The sequence below is a fragment of the Gadus chalcogrammus genome, chromosome 5 (genome assembly GCF_026213295.1).
Source record: "Gadus chalcogrammus isolate NIFS_2021 chromosome 5, NIFS_Gcha_1.0, whole genome shotgun sequence".
Classification (NCBI taxonomy): domain Eukaryota; kingdom Metazoa; phylum Chordata; class Actinopteri; order Gadiformes; family Gadidae; genus Gadus; species Gadus chalcogrammus.
In genome coordinates this window covers 23,034,066-23,058,189 of record NC_079416.1, presented here as the reverse complement: position 1 = coordinate 23,058,189, position 24,124 = coordinate 23,034,066, and the positions used below count along the sequence as shown (strand labels likewise).

General features: G+C 46.2%; 2 protein-coding genes across 2 annotated transcripts; both read right to left on the bottom strand.

Moving 5' to 3' along the window:
* Window positions 1-1,032: 1,032 nt before the first annotated feature.
* LOC130382200 (BOLA class I histocompatibility antigen, alpha chain BL3-7-like) lies at window positions 1,033-7,978 on the bottom strand. The gene is made up of 6 exons (XM_056589809.1): window positions 7,969-7,978; window positions 5,773-6,060; window positions 4,972-5,073; window positions 4,703-4,726; window positions 2,378-2,445; window positions 1,033-1,684 (listed from the first exon to the last, which is right to left on the bottom strand). Exons 1-6 carry the CDS (start codon window positions 7,976-7,978, stop codon window positions 1,679-1,681), a joined length of 498 nt encoding a protein of 165 aa, XP_056445784.1. The 3' UTR covers window positions 1,033-1,678.
* A 117-nt stretch (window positions 7,979-8,095) lies between these two features.
* LOC130382199 (NACHT, LRR and PYD domains-containing protein 12-like) lies at window positions 8,096-23,679 on the bottom strand. The gene is made up of 14 exons (XM_056589807.1): window positions 23,428-23,679; window positions 23,092-23,208; window positions 22,901-23,017; window positions 22,600-22,716; window positions 22,372-22,485; window positions 20,381-20,447; window positions 19,994-20,228; window positions 16,196-17,975; window positions 15,186-15,359; window positions 13,820-13,993; window positions 12,461-12,634; window positions 9,708-9,881; window positions 9,488-9,534; window positions 8,096-8,646 (listed from the first exon to the last, which is right to left on the bottom strand). The coding sequence occupies exons 1-14, from the start codon at window positions 23,547-23,549 to the stop codon at window positions 8,096-8,098; spliced, it is 3,963 nt and encodes a 1,320-aa protein (XP_056445782.1). The 5' UTR covers window positions 23,550-23,679.
* Between the last annotated feature and the right edge of the window lie 445 nt (window positions 23,680-24,124).

Sequence of the window (24,124 nt, the reverse complement as noted above, 5' to 3'; positions counted from 1 at the left end):
GAGGAAAGGATTTAACACATTTTGGCTAAGTCTCTAGCCTTTAAAGAATAAATAAATTGTTTATAACTTAACCTTTTTATAGAAAACACTGTTGTTAATATAGTATTATGTAGTATTATATTATCCATGATTTTTCTTTTGCCCTGTCCAAGATTCTGTGACCTTTATTTTCTTCTTGAGCAGACAGGTGAGCAGGCTGGCCCAGGTCGTTAACCTGCAGGCCCTAATCAGGCCCCCCCCAACAGGGTCCAGCAGAGCACGGACCGCTGGCTTCAGCAGAACCTGCTCATTTTAAACTGACATTATTTTACTGTTCTAACCCCCTCCTCCCTCCAGGCTTCCCGTTTGGGGGGGGGGGGCTTTGGACGTGGCTGCCAGGGGGGGGCACGTACCCGGTACGAGCACCGGTTCAGGCCCCCCACCCTCCCCCAGACCCGCACCCTCCTCACCCTGACCTCTCCCCCCCCCCCACCGCCTCAGCCCCCCACCAAACCATTCCTCGTACCCGACCCCCCCTCCCGAGCCATCGTATGACGTCCAGATGGAGAGGTATCCCGGTGCCGAGGACCAACACATCACACGGGTCTGAGATAGAAACCCCCCCCCCAGAGTCACACACCCAGATGGAGGTGCTCTCTCTGGGCATCCACCAGAGGGACGACCTGCTGGAGGGGGCTACGGGCTCTCTCCAGGCCCCGCCCCGCTAAACCGTGGGAGAATACCTACAGGCTTAACCCCTCCCATAAAGTGGGAGGGGTTATCTCCTCTGAGCCATAAAGTGGGAGGGGTTATCTCCTCTGAGCCATATCAAATAAATCCCGTGGTCATCTGAAAGAGAAAGTGACTCTTTCCTCCGAGTGGGTTCAGACGAGGCGACGCGGGCTGGATATCGGTTTACTAGACTGAACATTTATCAATTACTGCTGAAGTCTAATATGAGAGAGAGAGAGAGAGAGAGAGAGAGAGAGAGAGAGAGAGAGAGAGAGAGAGAGAGTCTACCACAACATGAAATAAGCAGACTGGAATTGGGAGTTGAAACTTTATTTACAGCAAAAAGAAAAAACAGCTTATAATATTTTAATTATAAGTCCCACAAGACCAGTGTATTCCAGCAACTCTAAAATATTTTCCAAAAAGACTGATAATGATTATTTTATATATATATATATATATATATATATATATATTACATAGTATTAAAGAAGGATTAATTAGGGCCAAGGGCAGTCTGAATCAACGGTCTGGATTACGGCCCCTTAATAATCCTAATAATATCATATTAAACATCTTAAACATTATAAACCCACACGTTAAACAAACGTTATGCGGTGAGCAACCGCATCCTAACTAAGATGGCCGCTCATGAGGGAGATCATGTTGCCATGGTTTCAAATCATCAGTTACAGATCGGCGAGTCAACCAATGACTCAACAAATTATCAAATGTACAACTTAATGGAATATGACAGTGATTATAGTCGGTAATAATCACTTAGTTATACTGTAATAAGAGTAGACAATGATTTCCTTTATTTAAGCTTTCTTAGGGATTAATTGTTGTTTTCCAGATCAAAGTGAGTCAGAGTGTTGTCGTTGAGTCTGAGGCGATCTGAGCCCCACGCCTGATGGTCAGGATTATGAATGATGATCAATCCTCCAACGAGAAGCCTCTTCATCATTCAGCTCTAAACACCAGGGGAGCACAGGTCAGCTCCAACCATCTATCAGCACCTCACTGCTCACTACCTCATCATGAGCCCACCACATGATAGGGCTTGTACCGTGGGACTCCTTGGAGCCTCTTTCATATGGCAGATCGTTTGTGTAGATAGCATGAGGTTAAAGAGATTGTTGAATCATTACTTTTAGCGTTTAGCTTCTACCTTATGTGAGTAAACCACATAAGAAGCAGCTAGCCTCTAGCATATAAACAGGGTCCCCACACACAAACACCCGATCACAATCATATTTCAAATCCATAAATCTTTTTAGGGTTAAAAACCAAGTTGTGACCAAACTAATACAAATACAATATCACTATCACTGATGAATACTGTTATAATATTACTATCACTGATGAATACTGTTATAATATTACTGTCACTGATGAATACTGTTATATTATTACTATCAAAGATGAATATATTTCCACATTTTATTATCACTGATGAATACTATCACAATATTACTATCACTGTGATGAAGCACAAAATATGTTACTGTGATGAAGTACAATATATATTACTGTGATGAAGTACTATTTATATTACTGGGATGAAGTACTCTTCCTCTCATGAAGTACTGAAGTAATGTACTGTGAAGACATTAGTGCCCTCCCACCCATCCTCCAAAGAGTTGTGATGTCACAGAATACTGACCTTGGGGTCAGGGGTCGGGGCCAGAAGATGTTTCTGTCCCTCAGGGTTCTCAGAGCTGGTGTCAGAACCTGGCAAGAAGCAGACGGTGAGGAGCTGAACGGATCTACAGAGCTAGATGTATCTAGATAGAGCTAGGTGTATCTAGATCTACAGAGCTAGGTGTATCTAGATCTACAGAGCTAGGTGTATCTAGATCTACAGAGCTAGGTGTATCTAGATCTACAGAGCTAGCAGGGATTAAAATTAACGACGTCCCGTCGTCCCGGGGACGTAATTAATTGTCATCGGGAGGATTTTTATTCTCTCTCGGGTCGACTTCGGGACGAAGAGAATTTTGCGGGCACTGACTTCACGTTTCTGTTTAAGTTTTCAACACTTTCTGTGATGTTCGCGATCGGTGGAAAAGACTTATTTAATGGAAAGGGCTTCGTTCAATTGGTTGGCTCGCTCGCGTTTGTGTTGTTCAGTGAGACAGCGGGGGTAAAATCCCCCGTTCGTCAGGCTTTCTTGGTTCACTGGAGAAGGCGGGGCTGCGCACGGAGTCAAAAAAAAAAAGTGGGCCGGCCCACCGTGAGACTTCCCGATCTCCAACCTATGCTGCAGAGCGAATTTAAATCGCCGGCAGAACGGCCTGGGGGTCTAACACAGTCATTTATCTAAATTTCATATAGGCTACATAGCAGCTGCATTTCACATTAATCGCAATTATTACATGGGTCTTCTCAATGCCATGTGATGGAACGCTCCGTTCGCTTGCAATGGGACTTTCAAAACTTCCGGCAGTGAATTATATTTGATAATTCACCGTTGCTAAGTATAATCATGAGTATGATTGACCGCTGTCAAGGAAAACAACAGATTTTTCGCCTCTAATGAAGTCCCGCAAGTACCGGTAACTTGTCAACCCCAGCGTCTTCGGTTGCTAAGCGACGTCAACGTCTTTGGCGGACTATTTCTCTGCTGATCAACACTACGAATGCAGGTGCTATCAAATAAATTGTAAAAAGACACACCATGGGAAGTTATTGTTTCGTTTTGGCAAGTAGCCGTGTAATAAGCGGGATATGTAGAGAACATCGCCGGTCATGATTGAAAATAAGCCCCTTCAGGGCAAAAGCAAGTTCGCCCTGTCGGGGCTTATTTTCCCGATAATTACCGGCGTTCTACACACTATCCCTTTTTACATTCCTGCTGCTTCGGGTTTGCCTTTGTAGGTGCATTGAGAGGATGAGCGGGTGAATCCGCTGTCAGTGCGTGTGCATGATACGCAGGTTTATCCAATAAGTGGTAGTCTACCCGCGCACCATTGGCATGTAGGCCTATGCGCGCTTGTCTCTGTGCGTCTGTGAACGAGAACGGAACGGAACGACATTTATATTTCAAAATCGCTAAAACGTTTTAAAAAGCAGAATCAATTTGTGGCGCTCGGTGTTGATTCTGTGGCGTTGCGTCACACATTGTTCTATGCACACACACACACACACACACACACACACACACACACACACACACACACTGACACACACACACACACACACACACACACACACACTGACACACACACACACACACACACACACACACACACGTCACGTAGATAGACCACAGTTCTGCGAGGGTGTTGCTTGTCATCTGGAAATAAATATATTATTTCATCAACATAACGTATTGTGTTTTTATTATACTATCAGTAGGCCTAAGTAACGACTCAAAATGTAAAAAATATTTATGGGAAAAATTTGGGACGATTCGGGACGGTTCAAAATGTTATTCGGGACGTTTCCGGGACGGTGGTGAAAAAAAGTTAATTTTAACCCCTGAGAGCTAGGTGTATCTAGATCTACAGAGCTAGGTGTATCTAGATCTATAGAGCTAGGTGTATCTAGATCTACAGAGCTAGGTGTATCTAGATCTACAGAGCTAGGTGTATCTAGATCTACAGAGCCAGGTGTATCTAGATCTACAGAGCCAGGTGTATCTAGATCTACAGAGCCAGGTGTATCTAGATCTACAGAGCCAGGTGTATCTAGATCTACAGAGCCAGGTGTATCTAGATCTACAGAGCCAGGTGTATCTAGATCTACAGAGCCAGGTGTATCTAGATCTACAGAGCTAGGTGTATCTAGATCTACAGAGCTAGGTGTATCTAGATCTACAGAGCTAGGTGTATCTAGATCTACAGAGCTAGGTGTATCTAGATCTACAGAGCTAGGTGTATCTAGATCTACAGAGCTGTATAGTCCACAGACCAGTCACCATGGTAACCATGTTGGTAGTATTGTTAATCATGAGAGCAGAACTGCAGTAAAAACACACGTTACTCACCAGCTGCTGGACGTTGGGCTGAACCTAAGGATCAGGAGAAATGATCAGTGTGTGACAGTGGTGAACATCCTCATGTTGTCTACTTTCATATTCTTAATGCCTCAACATCACTGGGGCCTGGACCTTAGAGGAGGTTCTTCCTCCAGTGATGGAGAGGTTTCTACCACCAGACCGCTAGAGCATCACGACGACCAATCAGAGTCCAGGAAGGGACGCAGCGAGGGGGCAGGAAGTAGGGGCAGCTGGGGGTCAGGGGTCAGCTCACTCACCGTTCCTCTTCCTGTACCAACAGACTCCCGCCAGGACCAGAGCTCCAACCAGGAGGAGGGCCCCCGCCACAGAGCCAGCGACGAGGAAGGGCCCCGGGAGCCCTTCAGGGGGAGAGAGAGCAGGAGGTCAGGAGGAGGGCCCCAAGGAGGTGGAGGAGGGGTGGAGGTGAGGTGGAGGTGGAGGTGAGGTGGAGGTGAGGTGGAGGTGAGGTGGAGGTGAGGTGGAGGTGAGGTGAGGTGGAGGTAAGGTGGAGGTGAGGTGAGGTGGAGGTGAGGTGAGGTGAGGTGAGGTGGAGGTGGAGGTGGAGGTGAGGTGGAGGTGGGGTGGAGGTGAGGTGGAGGTGGAGGTGAGGTGGAGGTGGAGGTGGAGGTGAGGTGAGGTGGAGGTGGAGGTGAGGTGGAGGTGAGGTGGAGGTGAGGTGGAGGTGAGGTGGAGGTGAGGTGAGGTGGAGGTAAGGTGGAGGTGAGGTGGAGGTGAGGTGGAGGTGAGGTGGAGGTGAGGTGAGGTGGAGGTGAGGTGAGGTGAGGTGGAGGTGGAGGTGAGGTGGAGGTGGAGGTGGAGGTGAGGTGGAGGTGAGGTGGAGGTGAGGTGGAGGTGAGGTGGAGGTGGAGGTGGAGGTGAGGTGGAGGTGGAGGTGGAGGTGGAGGTGAGGTGGAGGTGAGGTGGAGGTGAGGTGAGGTGGAGGTGGAGGTGAGGTGAGGTGAGGTGGAGGTGAGGTGGAGGTGAGGTGGAGGTGAGGTGGAGGTGAGGTGGAGGTGAGGTGGAGGTGAGGTGGAGGTGAGGTGAGGTGTGTTCCCTACCTCCGTCCCTCCCAGTCTTCCCCCAGTTGGTCCTGATGAGGGCGGGGTCCAGGGGGGTGGGGATGTCCTCGATGCCTTTCAGCTGGACCACACACTCGTACCTCCCCCAGTCCTCCTGTGGGACGGCCGTGAGGTCCAGGTCCACGCTGACCTGGAAGGTCCCGTCGTGGTTGGGGAGGACCTCCCCGGGGTCCACCTGCTCATGGAGCTCCTGGCCGTCTCTCCTCCAGAACACCACCACCCTGTCAGGGTAGAAGCCTGTAGCATGGCACACCACTGGGGAGAGACGGAGAGACAGAGAGCCGGACAGAGAGCCAGAGCCAGAGAGAGAGAGAGCCAGAGAGAGAGAGAGAGAGAGACATAATACAAAGCACCACCAGCGGGCAGCGCCGAGGTGTCGGTGCCTCGACAGCGGGGCTCCGGCGGGAGACAATCTTGGGCAACAATCCCTTTCTCCTCCATGTCGCGGTTCAGTCCACTTCAGATTGACGTGGACGTGGAAGAACCAGAGACGTCGGAGAACCCAACGCAGTCGTTTGAGGTTCATAATATCGTCTGGAGGCGCACACAGCTTTTGGCCGTGATAATATACATTATACGATATAGATATCTACGAATGATGTGATATTATTTAGATATAGAGCTCCAGGACTCCCGCCGGAGCACCCAGGGTGTTCTAGAATATTTACAGAACACGGCCATTGGCACTTGGTTCTATGAACATCCTTACTGTACCAGCAGAGATATACTGTAGTCTTTCTTCTTTGACTTAATGCAGGTGTCTGCTAAACGCCCTAAATGCAAAATGTAAACGTTGCAGAAAAGTTCAGAAGCGCAGGAAAGAGAAGACATTAAAGGCCCCACGGCATGCTACTTTATGGATGCTTATATATAGGTGTTAGTGGGCCCTTAATCCAGTAATTTGAAGATGTTCAAGAAATTCAGCCTTTGTGCAGAATTACAGCCACTACGAGCCAGTCCCACAAACGGGCCGTTTTTAGATGCGGGTCAAGGTGGAGGGTGGGGGTGTGGCCCTGAGCAGCTTGCGGCCACGGTACCATGAGCTTTGTTTACAGTGGATGTATCGCAATGGCGAGGCGCACACAGCCTTTGGCCGTGTTCTGTAAATATTCTAGAACACACGGGAGTCCTGGAGCTCTATCTATCAATAATATCAGACGATACATAGATATCTATATCATATAATATAGATTATCATGGCCAAAAGCTGTGAGTAGCTCCAGACGATATTATGAAACCAAAACCAAAACCAAAAATAAATAGTAATAGTATATCGAATTTGTGAGAGGGGGGGAGGGAGACGGGTGGGGGAGAGAGAGAGAGAGACAGAGAGAGAGAGAGTCCGGTCGTCTGTCTGTGGTTTCTTTCTACAACCGACACAGAGCCCCCTCCCCCCCCAAACCAAAACCCAGGGAGGAGGTCCCAGAATAATATCAGAAAAACATTTGTTGCTCTATTTAAAGTTTCTGATTAATATCTTATTATTCTTAAGGCACTGATGGAAGCATTAATCACTAATAAAACAAGAAATCATCGGCTGAACACACGAGAACATTCAGTTGGATCCACTGAGTTGTTTATTGCAATTATGCTTCACTATGAGACAGAAAAATAGTCCCTTACATGTACACAATAAACACAAGGACTAAAACAATAGAAGCAGCAGACTTTACAAATCATCAACAGGTGTGCACGTATCTTTAATAACTGAACATGTTCTGCAGCCACTTGGTTCCAAACAGAACCCAAAAAAATCAAGATTCAGCCTAAAGTAATTTACAACATGCAACATTATCCCATAGACCACTTGGTTATTAAGAATAAAACATAAAATCTGCTTTAAATCAGGTTGTAAATCAGGATTATGACAACAATTATGATATAAGAGCCCTTAAGACCAAAACTGGTGAAGTCTGAAAACATACAAAGATGAACCATCAATAGGTATTTTATATACATTACAAATAATAAATGTGCTTATCTAACTATGGGAGATCTTAAAAGTATTTTCATGGTTTATCATGCTATACTTTAAAGAACAGACAGACAGACAGACAGACAGACAGACAGACAGACAGACAGACAGACAGACAGACAGACAGACAGACAGACAGACAGACAGACAGACAGACAGACAGACAGACAGACACAATGTAATTGTGTGTAAACACAGACACTGAGTCATCAGTCCTCTCTGTGCGTGCGTGCGCGTGTGTGTGTGCGCGTGTGTGTGTGTGTGTGTGTGTGTGTCCTCCTCCCCCGCGCCCGTTTTCTTTTTCTACAACCGACGCCGCCCCCCCCTCTACCGCGGAGGGATCACAGAGACGCTGCCCCCCACTACCCTCACCCCCGGGAGGAGGTCCTCCTGGGTGAAGGAGGAGCAGAAGGTGTGGATGTGTGTCAGTGTGTCTGAGGACCCTCCTCCACCTGGGGACACTCTGTAGAAGGACAGAGAGCCAGCAGGCCGGTCCAGATACACTCCTACTCTGGTGGAGCCAGCGGGGGGGAGAGGGAGGGCTGTCGCTCTACCGTTGTACCAGACAGAGTAACCACCATCATAACAATGAAGACTCCAGGACTTGTTGTTCCCTCCAAGCATGCTGTCACCACCCCGTCCTCTCCTTGTGATTCCTCTGTATGTCACTCCTATCCTAACCACTCCTTCCAACTCTACCTCCCAGTAACAGCGGCCAGTCAGAGCCTCTCTACCCAACACCTGGGGCTGGTAGTCAAATCTGTCTGGGTGATCCGGATACGACTGGTCCTCTCCAACCTCCGTCACCTTCCTGTTGTCCTCAGACAGAGAGAGTTCTCTGTGGGCCGTGTTGGGGTCCAGTGTGAGGTCACAGGCATCTGAGGGAGAACCAGACATGATGAGCTGCTGAACCGCTCTTCATCATCATCATCATCACTAGTACTGTTCTCCTGCGCTCTATGTACATATACATAGATATGAACACATACATACATATACATATGTACACATACATAGATACACACACCTCAACAACAACGTTATGAAAACAACGACAATATTATGAACAGATCAACAACAAACATCTCTCCTTGGATCCAGGCTGCTCTTCTTCTTTTTATTCTCTTTCAGACTCTTTTTGTGATCGCTCTCTCTCCTTCTTCAGCCCCCCCCCCCCTCATCCCTCTCCCCCTCATCCCTCTCCCCCTCCCTCTCTCCCCCCCTCAGCCCCTCCCCCTCAGCCCCCTCCCCCTCACCAACCCCCCTCCCTCTCTCCCCCCTCAGCCCCGTCACCCCCGCTTCCCCCCACAGCCCCCCCTCCCTCCTCCCCCTCTCCCTCTCCCTCAGCCCCTTCACCCCCCCTCCCCCCCACAGCCCCCCCTCCGCCCTCAGCCCGGTCACCCCCCCCACCTCAGCCCCCCCTCAGCCCGATCACCCCCCTCCCCCCCCCCCTCAGCCCTGTCACCCCCCCCCCCCCCCCCCCCCCCTAGTCCTCCCCCTCAGCCCGGTTGCCCCCCCCTCAATGTAACAATGTAATACCTGCTGGGTTTTATACAAGTAGGTTTAACTGTGATGGTCGACAGTATTAATATACGGAAGATACATGAGGTCAGCCATCATCTTCATTCCCAGTAGGATGTGACCTCACTTCCTGCTGTGTGGATGGACTTCCCGTCTCAATAGTGAGTGTGTGATGTGATGAATCAAACAGACACTTACACTTCTTTAGAGCTGGTTTCAGCCTCCACACTCCACCGTGCTCCACACTGGGGGGGAAACAAAGTGAGAGCAGCATGTTGAAACATTCACCTTCATCATCTGCCGTCTCATCACGTTCTACACAACATGAGTGACAGCTGCCTCTTCAAACCACTTCATCTAGCAGCATGAATCCTAGTAGGAGACTTTGTCCCTGAGTGGTGAGCTGTCCTCTCCATACCTGAGAGTGTCCAGTCTCCAGCGTGGATCCTCCAGTCCAGCAGAGAGCAGCGCAGCTCCAGAGTCTCCTGGGTGATTGTAGCTCAGGTCCAGCTTTCTCAGATGGGAGGGGTTGGAGCTCAGAGCTGAGGCCAGTGAAGCACAGCCTTCCTGTGTGACCAGGCAGCCAGACAAGCTACACACACACACACACACACACACACACACACACACACACACACACACACACACACACACACACACACACACACACACACACACACACACACACACACACACACACACACACACACACACGTGTAAAATCCTGTGTTTTTCCAGTCTGCCAACCAGTTAGTGAACGTCCTACTCCAAACACAGGTGGCGTTGCCTTGATGACGTAGAAGGTCCTTTTATGAAGCACTTCCTGGTCCATTGAAGGGACCATATTTGAGGATAAAGAATTAGCAATTAAGATAATGAGTACTGGATGTTAGGGGGTTACAAAAAAATGTAAACGTTTACACGACCCCTACTTTTTCGTGTACACGGTTAACCGTTTCTTTATTAATTAATGGACCGCAGTCGCGCTATAGGGGGATTATTTGTTTATCGATGCGCGAGCAGAATGATCGCAAAAAATAACTTTTGTTTGACCGGTTGCCGTGGTTATCTCCACGTGGTTCATTTGCAGTTGCGGTGTTAATTAGGATGTTTTCAGCTTACTGTTACATTAAACTGTAATAAGAAAACGCGGTTATATGCTAGTATAGACCCTATAGTATCGGTGGTATAAAGGCTGGGACGGATTTCAAATTATAAATATGTACACTTTATGTTGAAAGTATAGACCGTCGCTATTCCCATTGAAACGAATGGTGCGGTGATTATTCTTCAAAACGAGAGCTGGTAAATTGGGAAAAATGAATTAAACTGTAGTCAGACAACGCGGTTATATGCTATAGACCAGTGGTTCTCAACCTTTTTTGAGCAAACCCCCCCCCCCCGATCATTTATTTTTAATAAACTAACAACCCCACTCACACTCGTGTTATATTGCTTAAAGCTATTAATGCATCTTTTTTCATTGATTTTGCGATGGTCACTAATAGCAATGAATGCCCTCCGAGTCGGTTTTGGTGAAAAAAAAATTAAAATAGTCATGACATGCAAATGTCTCACTTCTGATTGGCTAACGGCACTGTCCATCACTGTAATAAACCCAATTAAACTTCCAGAGCGACGAGAGAGAGAGACTAGAGAGACAGAGACACAGAGACGACAGACAGAGACAGAGACAGACGAGACAGAGACAGAGAGAGAGAGACGGAGAGAGAGAGAGAGAGGCCTCGTCTCCCGTCATCCTTGACCGGGACCACGGCACTCCCGCGACTCCCGCCGTGCCCCGTGAACGAATGAATGAATAGCCCGGGAACCACGGGCACCGCGGCCCGGGCAACTTGGGCCCCACGAAAACAGATTGCGCACAGAGGGGGGGGTGTTGGGTTATGTTACGCAGGGGTTACCAATTTGTTGATATTTTCATCTAGTGTTGAACAGTGCACAATGAACAGTGAAGGTAACAAACTCTTAAAAAAGAACGTGAATTTGAACAAGTGAAAAATTAACTAATAATATATAATAATATATTGAACTAAACTTGAAGTAACATCTATCAAGTGTAAACATGCACAATATGTCAGTTTGGCGCGTTTGTGAGGCCACAGAATAGGCTACAATTCATTTTAATCAGTGGGAGCCCTGTGCTTGTTTCCCTGCAACAAGAAGGTTCCATCTGGAGGTGATGGAAGACAGTGTTTGTAATGTCTAATCGATTGCAGAATTTTGTTTTAGTTGCAGTCATTGCGGAAAACCCGGTCTTGCATAGGTACGTGGTGGGAAATGGAAGCAACGTTTTCAGCGCTTTTATGGATATCTCGGGATATTCCGCTTTGGTTTTGATCCAAAAACCCGCCAGAGAGGTTTGCTCAAACACACTTTTAAGACCACCATCATTTGCTGTTTCGATCAATTGATCTTCCTCCTGCACTGACAAGTGGTTCGGGACATTGACAAATAGGTTGCGGATCCACTCATTCGTTCGCCGTGGATCTTTGGAGGATGGGAAGTGACGTTCGAATTCATTTGAAAGCGCAACAAGGTGATCGCGCACCAGCTGCGAGAGAATGGGCCCTGCCTCAGTCTCTCCCAAAATCACCACTAATGTTTGGAACATATCGAATACTCCCCTGTCCACTCGTTATCCCCACTAATCAAGCTTGGCTTTAAATGCAGCAATTTAATCTGCGAGTTTAAAGACAGTCGTTATTCTTATGATTTACTAACCTGTTACACATGTACACGTGTACCCGTGCACACCCCCACTGGATATATTAAGCTTTAAAACACGTTTTTTTTATATCTTTCCAGAGACCCTCTAAAATATTTCTGTTGAGGCTTTCAGGGGGTCTGAGGTGTCCAACTAGGGGTAAGACCCTCCGAAGACCCCCTGCTCTAAACTATCACCGTCCCGTATACGGGGGACAGTTGGGGGGCAATATAATTATATTCTGAGCACATTTTTATTTTTATAATTGATAGGTTGCAGGCATATGGATGCATTACAATATCCACCTAATAAAAAGGTGTTAAATCTCCAATGATACAAAATCACGGATGTGGTCATCACAGGTACTGAGTTATAAGCTGAGTTATATAACCGTCCTCTGATGTGGAACTTGTGGTGTAACTGTTTGACCATTGAGTAAAACTGACCTGAGAGTTTCCAGTGTACAGTGTGGACTCCCCAGTCCAGCAGAGAGCAGCTTCACTCCTGAATCCTGCAGATCGTTGGAACTCACGTCCAGCTCTCTCAGATTACAGGAGTTGGAGCTGAGAACTGAGGCCAGAGCTTCACAGCATCTCTCTGACAGATGACAGCCATTCAGCCTGCACACACATAACACAATATGTTAGGGACTGTGATTAGAATGACCCACATCTTTTACTTTAAACTTAATGGAGGATTTTTCACTTTTTTTCAGGAGCACTCGTGCCCCCAAGTTAAAAAATGTAGGAGCACAATAGGTTTTTGTTTAGAACATTTATCAGCCTGCAGAAATTGCACACAGCAACAGCACCAATTTACTAAAGCAAAAATAAGACTAATAAATAGGGAGATGACATTTAGGCTACACAAAACAGCACCAATTTCGGCTTCCACCGTACCAGGGTTATTGGGCTGGGACTGGGTTCGATTTATATAGAAATCGGGACAGCGAGAATGCCTAGTGGACTCAATGTGTTTCACCACAGCATCGCGTATCAGATTAGGGTTCCCCGTTATAAACAGAGAGGAGCCTGCCATTGCCGATGGGGCTTCCTTACAAAATGTACAGACTTGGCATCATAAACTAGCCACCCGAAATCCTTCAACCAGTGGGGGTTGAATTTGTAGACTTTATCGACTACAGTAACAGCATTAACTTTCTCCACGCAGTCTATTCATAATATTGTAATGACCACGGAAAAGGCAGTGAATGAAGTTTGATTAGACAGCGATTTAGATACCTGATAAACCGTTGGGACACACAAGACTGGTAACCATAGCAACGTAGGTAAACAAACCCGCTAAACCCTCCCGTAGCGCTCCCCGCGCTACGGCCATCCGGAGGTGCACTGAGCTTTTGGCCGTGATATTATATATACAATACAATTATAATACATTATATACCATTCTATATAGAGCTCGGGGAGTCGCAAACAGCAACAATCACTTTCTCCTCCATGCTGCGGTTCACCCCGGACTGCACTGCAGGGAACGGTTGGCAGGTTGAAAACTGATTGGCTGTTACGTTAGACACGTCACTCAGTGGCCACGCTGTTGAACGCTGATTGGCTGTTACGTTACACACGTCACTCAGTGGCCACGCTGTTGGGATTCAGGGGTATAATTGATAGATTGCAGGCATATGGATGTATTGCAATATCCACCTTATCAAAAGGTGTTAAATCTCCAATGATACAAAATCACGGATGTGGTCATCACAGGTACTGAGTTATAAGCTGAGTTATATAACCGTCCTCTGATGTGGAACTTGTGGTGGAACTGTTTGACCATTGAGTAAAACTGACCTGAGAGTTTCCAGTGTACAGTGTGGACTCCCCAGTCCAGCAGAGAGCAGCTTCACTCCTGAATCCTGCAGATCGTTGGAACTCACGTCCAGCTCTCTCAGATTACAGGAGTTGGAGCTGAGAACTGAGGCCAGAGCTTCACAGCATCTCTCTGACAGATTACAGCCATTCAGCCTGCACACACATAACACAATATGTTAGGGACTGTGATTAGAATGACCCACATCTTTTACTTTAAACTTAATGGAGGATTTTTCACTTTTTTTCAGGAGCACTCGTGCCCCCAAGTTAAAAAATGTAGGAGCACAATAGGTTTTTGTTTCGAACATTTATCAGCCTGCAGAAATTGCACACACCAACAGCACCAATTTACTAAAGCAAAATTAAGACTAATAAATAGGGAGATGACATTTAGGCTACACAAAACAGCACCAATTTCGGCTTCCACCGTACCAGGGTTATTGGGCTGGGACTGGGTTCGATTTATATAGAAATCGGGACAGCGAGAATGCCTAGTGGACTCGATGTGTTTCACCACAGCATCGCGTATCAGATTAGGGTTCCCCATTATGAACAGAGAGGAGCCTGCCATTGCCGATGGGGCTTCCTTACAAAATGTACAGACTTGGCATCATAAAATAAACCGTTGGGACACACAAGACTGGTAACCATAGCAACGTAGGTAAACAAACCCGCTAAACCCTCCCGTAGCGCTCCCCGCGCTACGGCCATCCGGAGGTGCACTGAGCTTTTGGCCGTGATATTATATATACAATACAATTATAATACATTATATACCATTCTATATAGAGCTCGGGGAGTCGCAAACAGCAACAATCACTTTCTCCTCCATGCTGCGGTTCACCCCGGACTGCACTGCAGGGAACGGTTGGCAGGTTGAAAACTGATTGGCTGTTACGTTAGACACGTCACTCAGTGGCCACGCTGTTGAACGCTGATTGGCTGTCATCACGCGAATGTCGCGGCAAAGTTTCAACTCGAGCAAAAATGGCGTGCTGCAAATCCACCTGAAATCCACGTGAACGCGCTCGCCAGTGCCGGGCAAAAGTGTTGCGATGCAAATGGAATCGCTGCTTTGTATGGAATCGTTTCGCCCCTTCGCGTTTGGTGTGAACTCACACTCGCAAATGCGAGTGAAATGGGCGCACTGTAGAGCCCTGGATGAAGTAGTTCCACCAAGCTAAATTGTTCCCCTTTCAGTAAATTTAGCTCTCTGAAAGTGAGGAGAAATGTAAAGTGTATGTCGTGGTTGGCTTGTTCTTCAGCCCAGTCCAGGAAAATCTGCTCAATGTCCCCTGATGTAGAACTTGTGGTGTAACTGTTTGAGATATTGAGTGAAACTGACCTGAGAGTTTCCAGTGTACAGTGTGGACTCCCTAGTCCAGCAGAGAGCAGCTTCACTCCTGAATCCTGCAGATAATTGGTACTCAGGTCCAGCTCTGTCAGACTACAGGAGTTGGAGCTGAGAACTGAGGCCAGAGCTTCACAGCATTCCTCTGACAGACGACAGCCATTCAGCCTGCACACACATAACACAATATGTTAGGGACTGTGATTAGAATGACCCACATCTTTTACTTTAAACTTAATGGAGGCTGTGTGTAGCAACCAATAATGTTATAGTGGCAAATTAAGTAATAAATGCCAATAACATAAAAATGTAAATGTAATAAAGCCAATAACTTAATAACTTGCCAACAATGTAATAAAGTTATTGAGCCAATACCGTTATAACTTTTTGCCAATAATGTTATAACTTATTACGTTATTGGCTGCTTACTATTATTATAACAGAACCCTAAGAGTAACGTATAAATCCAAATTCACTCTTTGCTCCTTTAAGGCATCCTCTGGAGGGGGTATGACGGTGGAGGGCTAACTGTTAGGTCAGATATTTAAGCGTTTGATGCCAGATGCAATAATAAGGTTAAGTGTGACAAATTCTCTCCAGAAATTGAAAATAAAATAAAGAGATACCTAATTTATTGCATTATTGGCTCAGTTATTACATTTTTTAAATATTTTTTATACAAGGCCAATAACGTAATAACCAGCCAATAACGTAATAAGTTATAACATTGTTGGCAAAAAAGTTATAAAAGCTTTAATAAGATATGTTTTATTAATTGAACTACATTAGATCCTTAAATGTTAATTTATTAATCTGCGTAACTTTTACTTTTAACGTAATTAAGTTATTGTCTTCCATCTTTAATAGAAAAGTGGGTCAGTGGGTTTATTGTAATACATGTTATTAGTGAATCTACAGATATGTTTTGTTAGTTATAACTTATATATTCTACTATCAGGTATATTGTGTTGTGTATTGTCATACATTATTATAAGTAAACCTACAGTGATCTTTTGGAGGCTTTGATCACTGGCAGCAGCCTCAGAAGACCCTCCTCTGAAGCTTGGTATTTCTTCAGGTCAAACACGTCCAGCTCCTCTTCTGATGTCAGTAAGATGAAGACCAGAGCTGACCACTGAGCAGGAGAGACATGCGTTTCGAAGAGACTTCCTGATGTCAGGGACTGTTGGATCTCCTCCACTAGAGAACGGTCGTTCAGCTCATTCAGACAGTGAAACAGATTGATGCTTCTCTCTGGAGAGAGATTACCATCTAACTTATGCTTGATGTAAGACACTGTTCCCTTGTTGGTCTGTGAGCTACTTCTTGTCTGTCCCAGCAGACCTCGTAGGAGAATCTGATTGGTCTCCAGAGAGAGGCCCAGGAGGAAGCGGAGGAACAAGTCCATGTGTCCGTTCTCACTCTGTAAGGCCTTGTCCACAGCACTCTGGTAGAGGAGGAGTTCATCTTCACTGGAGGTTGCTGGTTCTTCTGAGAGCAGATTGACACCATTGTGGATGAAGGACCAAAAGACATAAAGAGCAGCCAGAAACTCCTGGAGGCTCAGATGGACAAAGCAGAACACCTTGTCCAGGTACAGCCCACACTCTTTAAAGATCTGGGTGAACACTCCTGAGTACACTGAGGCTGCTCTGATATCAATGTCACACTTTACCAGGTCTGCCTCGTAGAAGATCAGGTTGCCACTCTCCAGCTGGTTAAAAGCCAGTTTTCCCAGAGAAACAATGATCTCCCAGCTCTCTGAGCTCCAGTCTGGATCCGTTTCAGCCCTCCCATGGTACTTCCTGTCCCCCTGTATGGACTGAACCCTCAGGAAGTGGCTGTACATCTGAGTCACGGTCTTGGGCGTCTCTTCTCCTATCTGGGATGTTTTGAAGATGTCCTCCAGGACTGTAACAGTGATCCAACAGAATACTGGGATGTGACACATGATGTGGAGGCTTCGTGATTTCTTGACGTGGGTGATGATTGTGCTGGCCAGCGTCTCATCTTTGAATCTCTTCCTGAAGTAGTCCTCCTTCTGTTGGTCGGTGAACCCTCTCACCTCTGTCACCATGTCAACACAATGAGCAGGGATCTTATTGGCTGCCGCAGGGCGTGTGGTTATCCAGACGCAAGCAGAGGGAAGCAGGTGGCCCCTGATGAGGTTTGTCAGCAGCATGTCCACCGAGGTGGACTTTGTGACATCATTCCATATCTTGTTGTTCTGGAAGTCCAGAGGAAGTCGACACTCATCCAGTCCATCCAAGATGAAGACAACTTGGAACCGGTCGTATCTGCAGATTCCTGCTTCTTTGGTCTCAATACAGAAGTGATGAAGTAGTTCCACCAAGCTAAAATGTTCCCCTTTCAGTAAATTCAGCTCTCTGAAAGTGAGGAGAAATGTAAAGTGGATGTCGTGGTTGGCTTGTTTTTCAGCCCAGTCCAGGATGAACTTGTGTGTTAAGATGGTTTTACCAATACCGGCCACTCCAGTTGTCATTATTGTCCTGATTGGTTGATCGTGTCCAGGTAAGGGTTTAAAGAGGTCGGCACATTTGATTGGTGTTCCTTCATTGACTGGTTTCCTGGAAGCGGTTTCAATCAGTCTGACCTCATGTTCCTTGTTGACCTCTCCACTGCCTCTCTCTGTGATGAAGTTCTCTGTGTAGACGTCATTCAGAGGTGTTGAATGACCTGCTTTAGCGATTCCCTCAAACACACACTTGAACTTCTTCTTCGAATGAGTCTTGATTTTATGTTGGCACTCGACAGCAGCAGCTCCTAAATGAGAAAAAAATCAGTTAGTGGATGGTGGCATCAGTTGGAACATGTCAATATTTCCTGTTGAATAATCAATTTCATGATATTTAGTGGCTTCATTACTTGTGGTCAGAGAAGCTGGTTGTGACAAAGACTGCATGTTACAGAATCAAAATGTTCAGGGGTCTCATTTATAAAACTGTGCGTGGGATCGTTACTAAAAGTGTACGTACGCCCAAAAGCCAAGTCTACAAGTGTGCGCAGCTGAATCAGCTTCACGTTCCGCCCTGTACACGCCCCTTTTTAACCATAAATGGTCAATGCAAACAACCTCATGAATGCGATCTGCATATAAAACAGACTCAGATGCAAGTATTATGTCTTGTCGGAAACAATGGCAGAAGTACTGAGAAAAGCAAAAAAGCGAAATTTCACAGAGATTGAAGTGGAGACACTTGTGGGTGAGTTTTTTTTGCGGTCACGGGATTGGGATCGCCAACAACAAAAAGCAGAGTGAGAGGCAACATGTTGCTGCAGCAGTGAACTCTGTCAGTAGCACGGAGCGCACAGTCCCAGAATTAAAAAATAAGTGGTCTGACATAATGTTACATATTTTTATGTAGCCTACCAATAAATCGTTATGGTCCCTAAAAACCCTCTCCCTCCGAATACTGCCATTTGCATGGTCCGCCAGAAGTGCCAGATGGTGCAGCATTACCACGGCGCTCACCTCTGTATTTATAGGGTTACGGTAATAAGACTGACCGAGAACACCTTGGATTATGTGTTTGTAATCATCACCCACGTAAAATGTTCTTGAACATTTTACATTTTAACCCCTTTTTAATGCCTGATTGTGAGTGGATCTTGGGATTCCACACTTGGGATTTAATTGGCATTTGATTATATGTTTACAGTGTCACATAAAAATATTATGTTATTGACACATGTTGGACAGATGCTTTATTCCATGCAGTCGCACCGTCAGTGGACGGAGTGACGGGATTAAACATAGAGATTTTTTTTTATTTCTATTCTAAGGAGATGTTTCTGGAGTTATAGCTGAGAAATAACGCAGTTGACTTAAATTATTCTGATTACATAGATTTAACGCATGATACGGGTTGAAATTAAATTTATGAAGGGCGATGATAAAACATAATCGTTCTTCTCACTCTACAATTCTGACTTCAGTTCACCACCACACCGTCTGTGTCGCCAAATCACCTTATCCTCCAAACCATGCGAACGCATGAGTCAGAGTTTGCTTTCAGTTCAGCTCAGAGCCCTAGCACCCACGGTGCTGAGAGCCCTAGCACCCACGGTGCTCAGAGCCCTAGCACCCACGGTGCTGAGAGCCCTAGCACCGACGGTGCTGAGAGCCCTAGCACCCACGGTGCTCAGAGCCCTAGCACCCACGGTGCTGAGAGCCCTAGCACCCACGGTGCTGAGAGCCCTAGCACCCACGGTGCTGAGAGCCCTAGCACCCACGGTGCTCAGAGCCCTAGCACCCACGGTGCTCAGAGCCCTAGCACCCACGGTGCTGAGAGCCCTAGCACCCACGGTGCTGAGGCGGGAGGTCGGGACGGTGAAGACCAGCTGAGGATGACGAAGGGAGCGGCAGGGCCTGTCCTCCTGGAGGAGGTCGGGGAGATAAGTGGGGGCCACGTTGTGGGGGGCTTTGTCGGTGAGCAGAAGGGTTTTAAGGTCAGTCCGGTGTTGGACAGGGAGCCAGTGTAGTTGGACGAGAATGGGGTGATGTGGTCGGGGGATTTGGTGCTGTAATGATGATGTTTAACATTCTTTAACCTGAGACCCCCACCATTACCCTACATATCCGGATCAAACCATTTAACCTGATACCCCACAACAACCCTACATACTGGATCAAACCATTTAACACCAAAGAGGAAAGATTGTCTCCACATTGAAGTTTGAAGTCTCACATTATGTCATTTAGTCCGAAGAGAACAAATAATATTCTCCTACTGCTCATCAAAATGTGTATTTCTTCCGTTTTCAAAATAAGAGCCTCTTACCGCCCCACAGTGTGTCGGCCAGTTCCTCCTGGTTCATTTCCATCAGGCAGAGGATTGTGATGTCCACCACTCCCTCTATGGCGCGCCTCCTCTGCTCCTCCTTCTTATCATCCACCTCCTCCTCCTCCTCCTCCTCCCTCTGACTCTCTGAGCATTGTGGGTAATCTGAGAAGAGATCCCTCCAGAGCTTCTTCAGCTCCTTGTCTAGAAAAGCGTGTGCGTTCTCCTCAGCCCTCTGGAACAGAACAAACATCAAGGAGAACTTTACTCTGAACTCACTGAGGACATCAGAAGCATCTGTCCTGGATTCACATCCCGCTGGACAAGAGATGCTTTCTAATGTTCATGGAGAGCTGAAGTCAAACGTCTCGGTGGACATTTACACACCTTGATCAGCTCTGTTTGATGTTGCTGTAGAGACTGAGCACTGGTAACCTTTGACGTCATCTGGTGTCTTTGGGGAACACACCAACACACACACACACACAATTATATTTCGCCAGACTTGTAGATGTCAGTATCAGTTAGAGCTAGGACGATTAGTCGACGTAGTCGACTTCAAAAATTCGTTGACATGAATGATTTGCGTTGACGCGTCGCCTCCCCCCCCCCCCCCCCCCCCCCCCCAATCCAGTCGTGGCGGTAAATATGCACCAGAACGCTAGTCGCTAGGGATGGGCACGAGTAGTAAATTCCAAACTCGAGTGATCGAAGGAATTCCTCGAGGATCAATCGAGTACTCGTTTAATCGATTCTATTTTTAGAATGCAACGCATCTGCAGCAGGAATAGGCCTAATGATGACCGGCAATATTACCAACCAAACATGTAATGCTTATTCTCCATCAAAACAGTCAGAGTTAGAGTATTCATTATTTATTTTTGCAAATGTTCAAAACACATTTTCCGTACAAAAATAAATATGCGTCCCACAATTTAAATCACGTCGAACCAAGGCCTGTAACGGTTTAAAAAAAAATAAAACGAAACAAGTAGCCTAACCATTGAAAATAATTTAAAGCTGCAAATAAAACGGCAGCAAATGGACTATGGAAATACTCAGCGTTGTGATCTTCTCTACACGTCCGGGATTACAGCTGCGTCTTGCGGCGGTGAAAGTAGCCGACACACTTGGTTGCTGCGGGTCTGCTTTCTCGAACTCACCGTTGTGTTTCAGGAGCATATGTTGCCGCATAGTACTTTCTGGTAGCTCGATTTCGCTTGGCATATTTTACATTTCACCTTATGATCTCCTATGTCTTTAAAGTATTTCAATTCTTCGCTGCGCTTTGCTTTAACCGCCATCTCTTAACTTTTTGAATTCTGGCGTGCCTGCACACGGCACGGCACGGGCCACACAGAAATTTGATACATTTCATTTACTTTGTGCCCAAGGCATGCGTTAGTGGCGCACACACATTTACACACAGAAAACTTTGTTTGCGTGCATATGCAAACTCGAGTTTGCCTGTCCACCAACCGAGTTCATTTGTAACGAGGAGTACTCGAGTAATCGATTCCTCATGCCAATCGTTTAAATTCATAACAATGGCGGCGGCAAGCAGTAGCAGGAGCACAGAGGGTGGTATAAAACTCGGCCAAAAGCCGAGCTCCGAGGGTTTGTTTACCAGCGTTGCTATGGTGACCGGTCTTGCGTGTTCCAACGGTTTATTAGGTATCTAATAAGCTGTCTAATCACTTCATTCACTGCCTCTTCCGTGGTCATTACAATATTATGAATAGACTTTGTCGGGTTCGGATTTTATACTCTGGTGAAAAGAGAACTTTTGTCATGTTATGTAGTTCTAGTCCAGCTGTTGACTGTCAAAATTCCACGATCGATCAACAAGTTCTAAGTAGTAAACACACACTACAAGTTGACAATTTAAATTACAGAAATCCTTTTCGAAGTTGGGTCTCTGAGGTGGCAGTGCATTATCTTTCAGTTTGCACAATGAGAGAGGGAGGAAGGAGTAGAACAGTATTTTTATATTTGGTATATTCCTCCTGATTGACTTATTTTGTTCATTTGTTAGATACTACATATGGCATCAAAATGCACTACTTTGCACTTTGCACAATTTAAGTGCCGTGTTTGCACAATGTTATTGCACAAAAAAGTGGCATGTTAAAGAAATGTTTAATAAATGTTGATATTTTAACAACAAATGTTTTGACATCCATATTGTGTGAAAAGTTACATTGATGAAGCAATGTGAAATAATCGGTAACTGAAAAAATAACCGTTAGATTAATGGTAAAATTAGTCGTTAGATTAGTCGACTAATCGAAAAAATAATCGTTTGGGACAGCTCTAGTATCAGTAGAGACTGATAACAGCCAAGTGGTCTGTTTTCATCGTCTGTTTGAACCCCCTACCTCTCCTCTCTTAAGGGGCGTCCATCTTTAAACAACAATGGTACATCCATAGAGTGGTCACTCTTCATGGAGACACAGCTGGGTCCAGGGGAATCTGTTCTCTGCTGCTCTGGGCTACAACACACACACACACAATTCTATTTCGCCAGACTTGTAGATCAGTAGAGTATCAGTAGAGACTGATAACAACCAAGTGGTCTGTTTTCATCGTCTGTTTGAACCCCCTACCTCTCCTCTCTGAAGGGGCGTCCATCTTTAAACAACAATGGTACATCCATAGAGTGGTCACTCTTCATGGAGACACAGCTGGGTCCAGGGGAGTCTGCTCTCTGCTGCTGCTCTGGGCTACAACACACACACACACACACACACACACACACACACACACACACACACACACACACACACACACACACACACACACACACACACACACACACACACACACACACACACACACACACTTGTAGATATCAGTAGTCTGAAAACAACCAAGTGCTCTGTTTTCATCGTCTGTTTGAACCTCTACCTCTCCTCGCTGGAGGGACGTCCATCTTTAAACAACAATGGTACATCCATAGAGTGGTCACTCTTCATGGAGACACAGCTGGGTCCAGGGGAGTCTGCTCTCTCCTGCTGGACTCTACTAGAAAAACAAGAACCATGATTTATGGACGTTCGATGGAAGCTGTATCTTTATGATCTCTGATAAATCCTCACCTCTTCTTGATAGACTGATTTCCATCTTTAAAACTAAGAGGATTATCCATAGACCAGCCACTCTTCATGGAGACACAGCTGGGTCCAGGGGGGTCTGTTCTCTCCTGCTTCTCTGGGCTTCAACACACACACACACACACACACACACACACACACACACACACACACACACACACACACACACACACACACACACACACACACACACACACACACACACACACACACACACACACACACACACACCTTTTACTCAGACTAATGATGGAGTCATGATGCATCACTGCTGAGCTCTGAGAGTGACAGCAGTCACAGACAGAGAGATCCTCTTCTTACCTCTTAGCTTTGCTCCGGCGGCCATGTTCCCCAGACAGAGTGGTCTTAGAGGTAGGACCCCCCTCTTCTCTCTCCTCATCCATAGTAGACTGGAGACCTGGACACAAACACAACTCATCCATCACTTCAATTGCCTTTTGAACTTTAGCTGTTTATTGAGAGAGAAGATCTTTGTGACTGCTTCACACTAAAGCATTATGGACGTCATAGACCATCGATATGAACCCCACAACATAACCGCACTGCCCTTGTAAGTACCACATTGGCTCGGCTACCAGATCGGCTCGGGGTCCGTCGTCTGCTGATTACGTTACACAATATCATTGGCTGTACGCTTGAATGGGCGTAGGCTACATTGTGATTGGCTGCTAAGGGACAGTTGTGATTGGCTGTTTTGTGCTGTAGCTCTGGCTGTCGTCATAGCAACCACAGCGAGCACATGTGTGAGCGCGAATAGGTCTGTCTAGTTTCGGTTTGTGTTGCCAGATTGGGCATATATCCCGTTTTTCTAGCCTAACGTGATTCAAAGTAGCCAAATCAGGGTGAAAATGTGCCCAATCTGGCAACACGATTCCGTGTTGCCAGATTGGCTGTTTCTTAACAGCCAAGATGATTCCGAGGGATGTTTTGTTTTTAGAAGAAAACTATCCATACAAATAGGTTGGGAATGGTCTATGTTCAAAATGAAAGATCATTA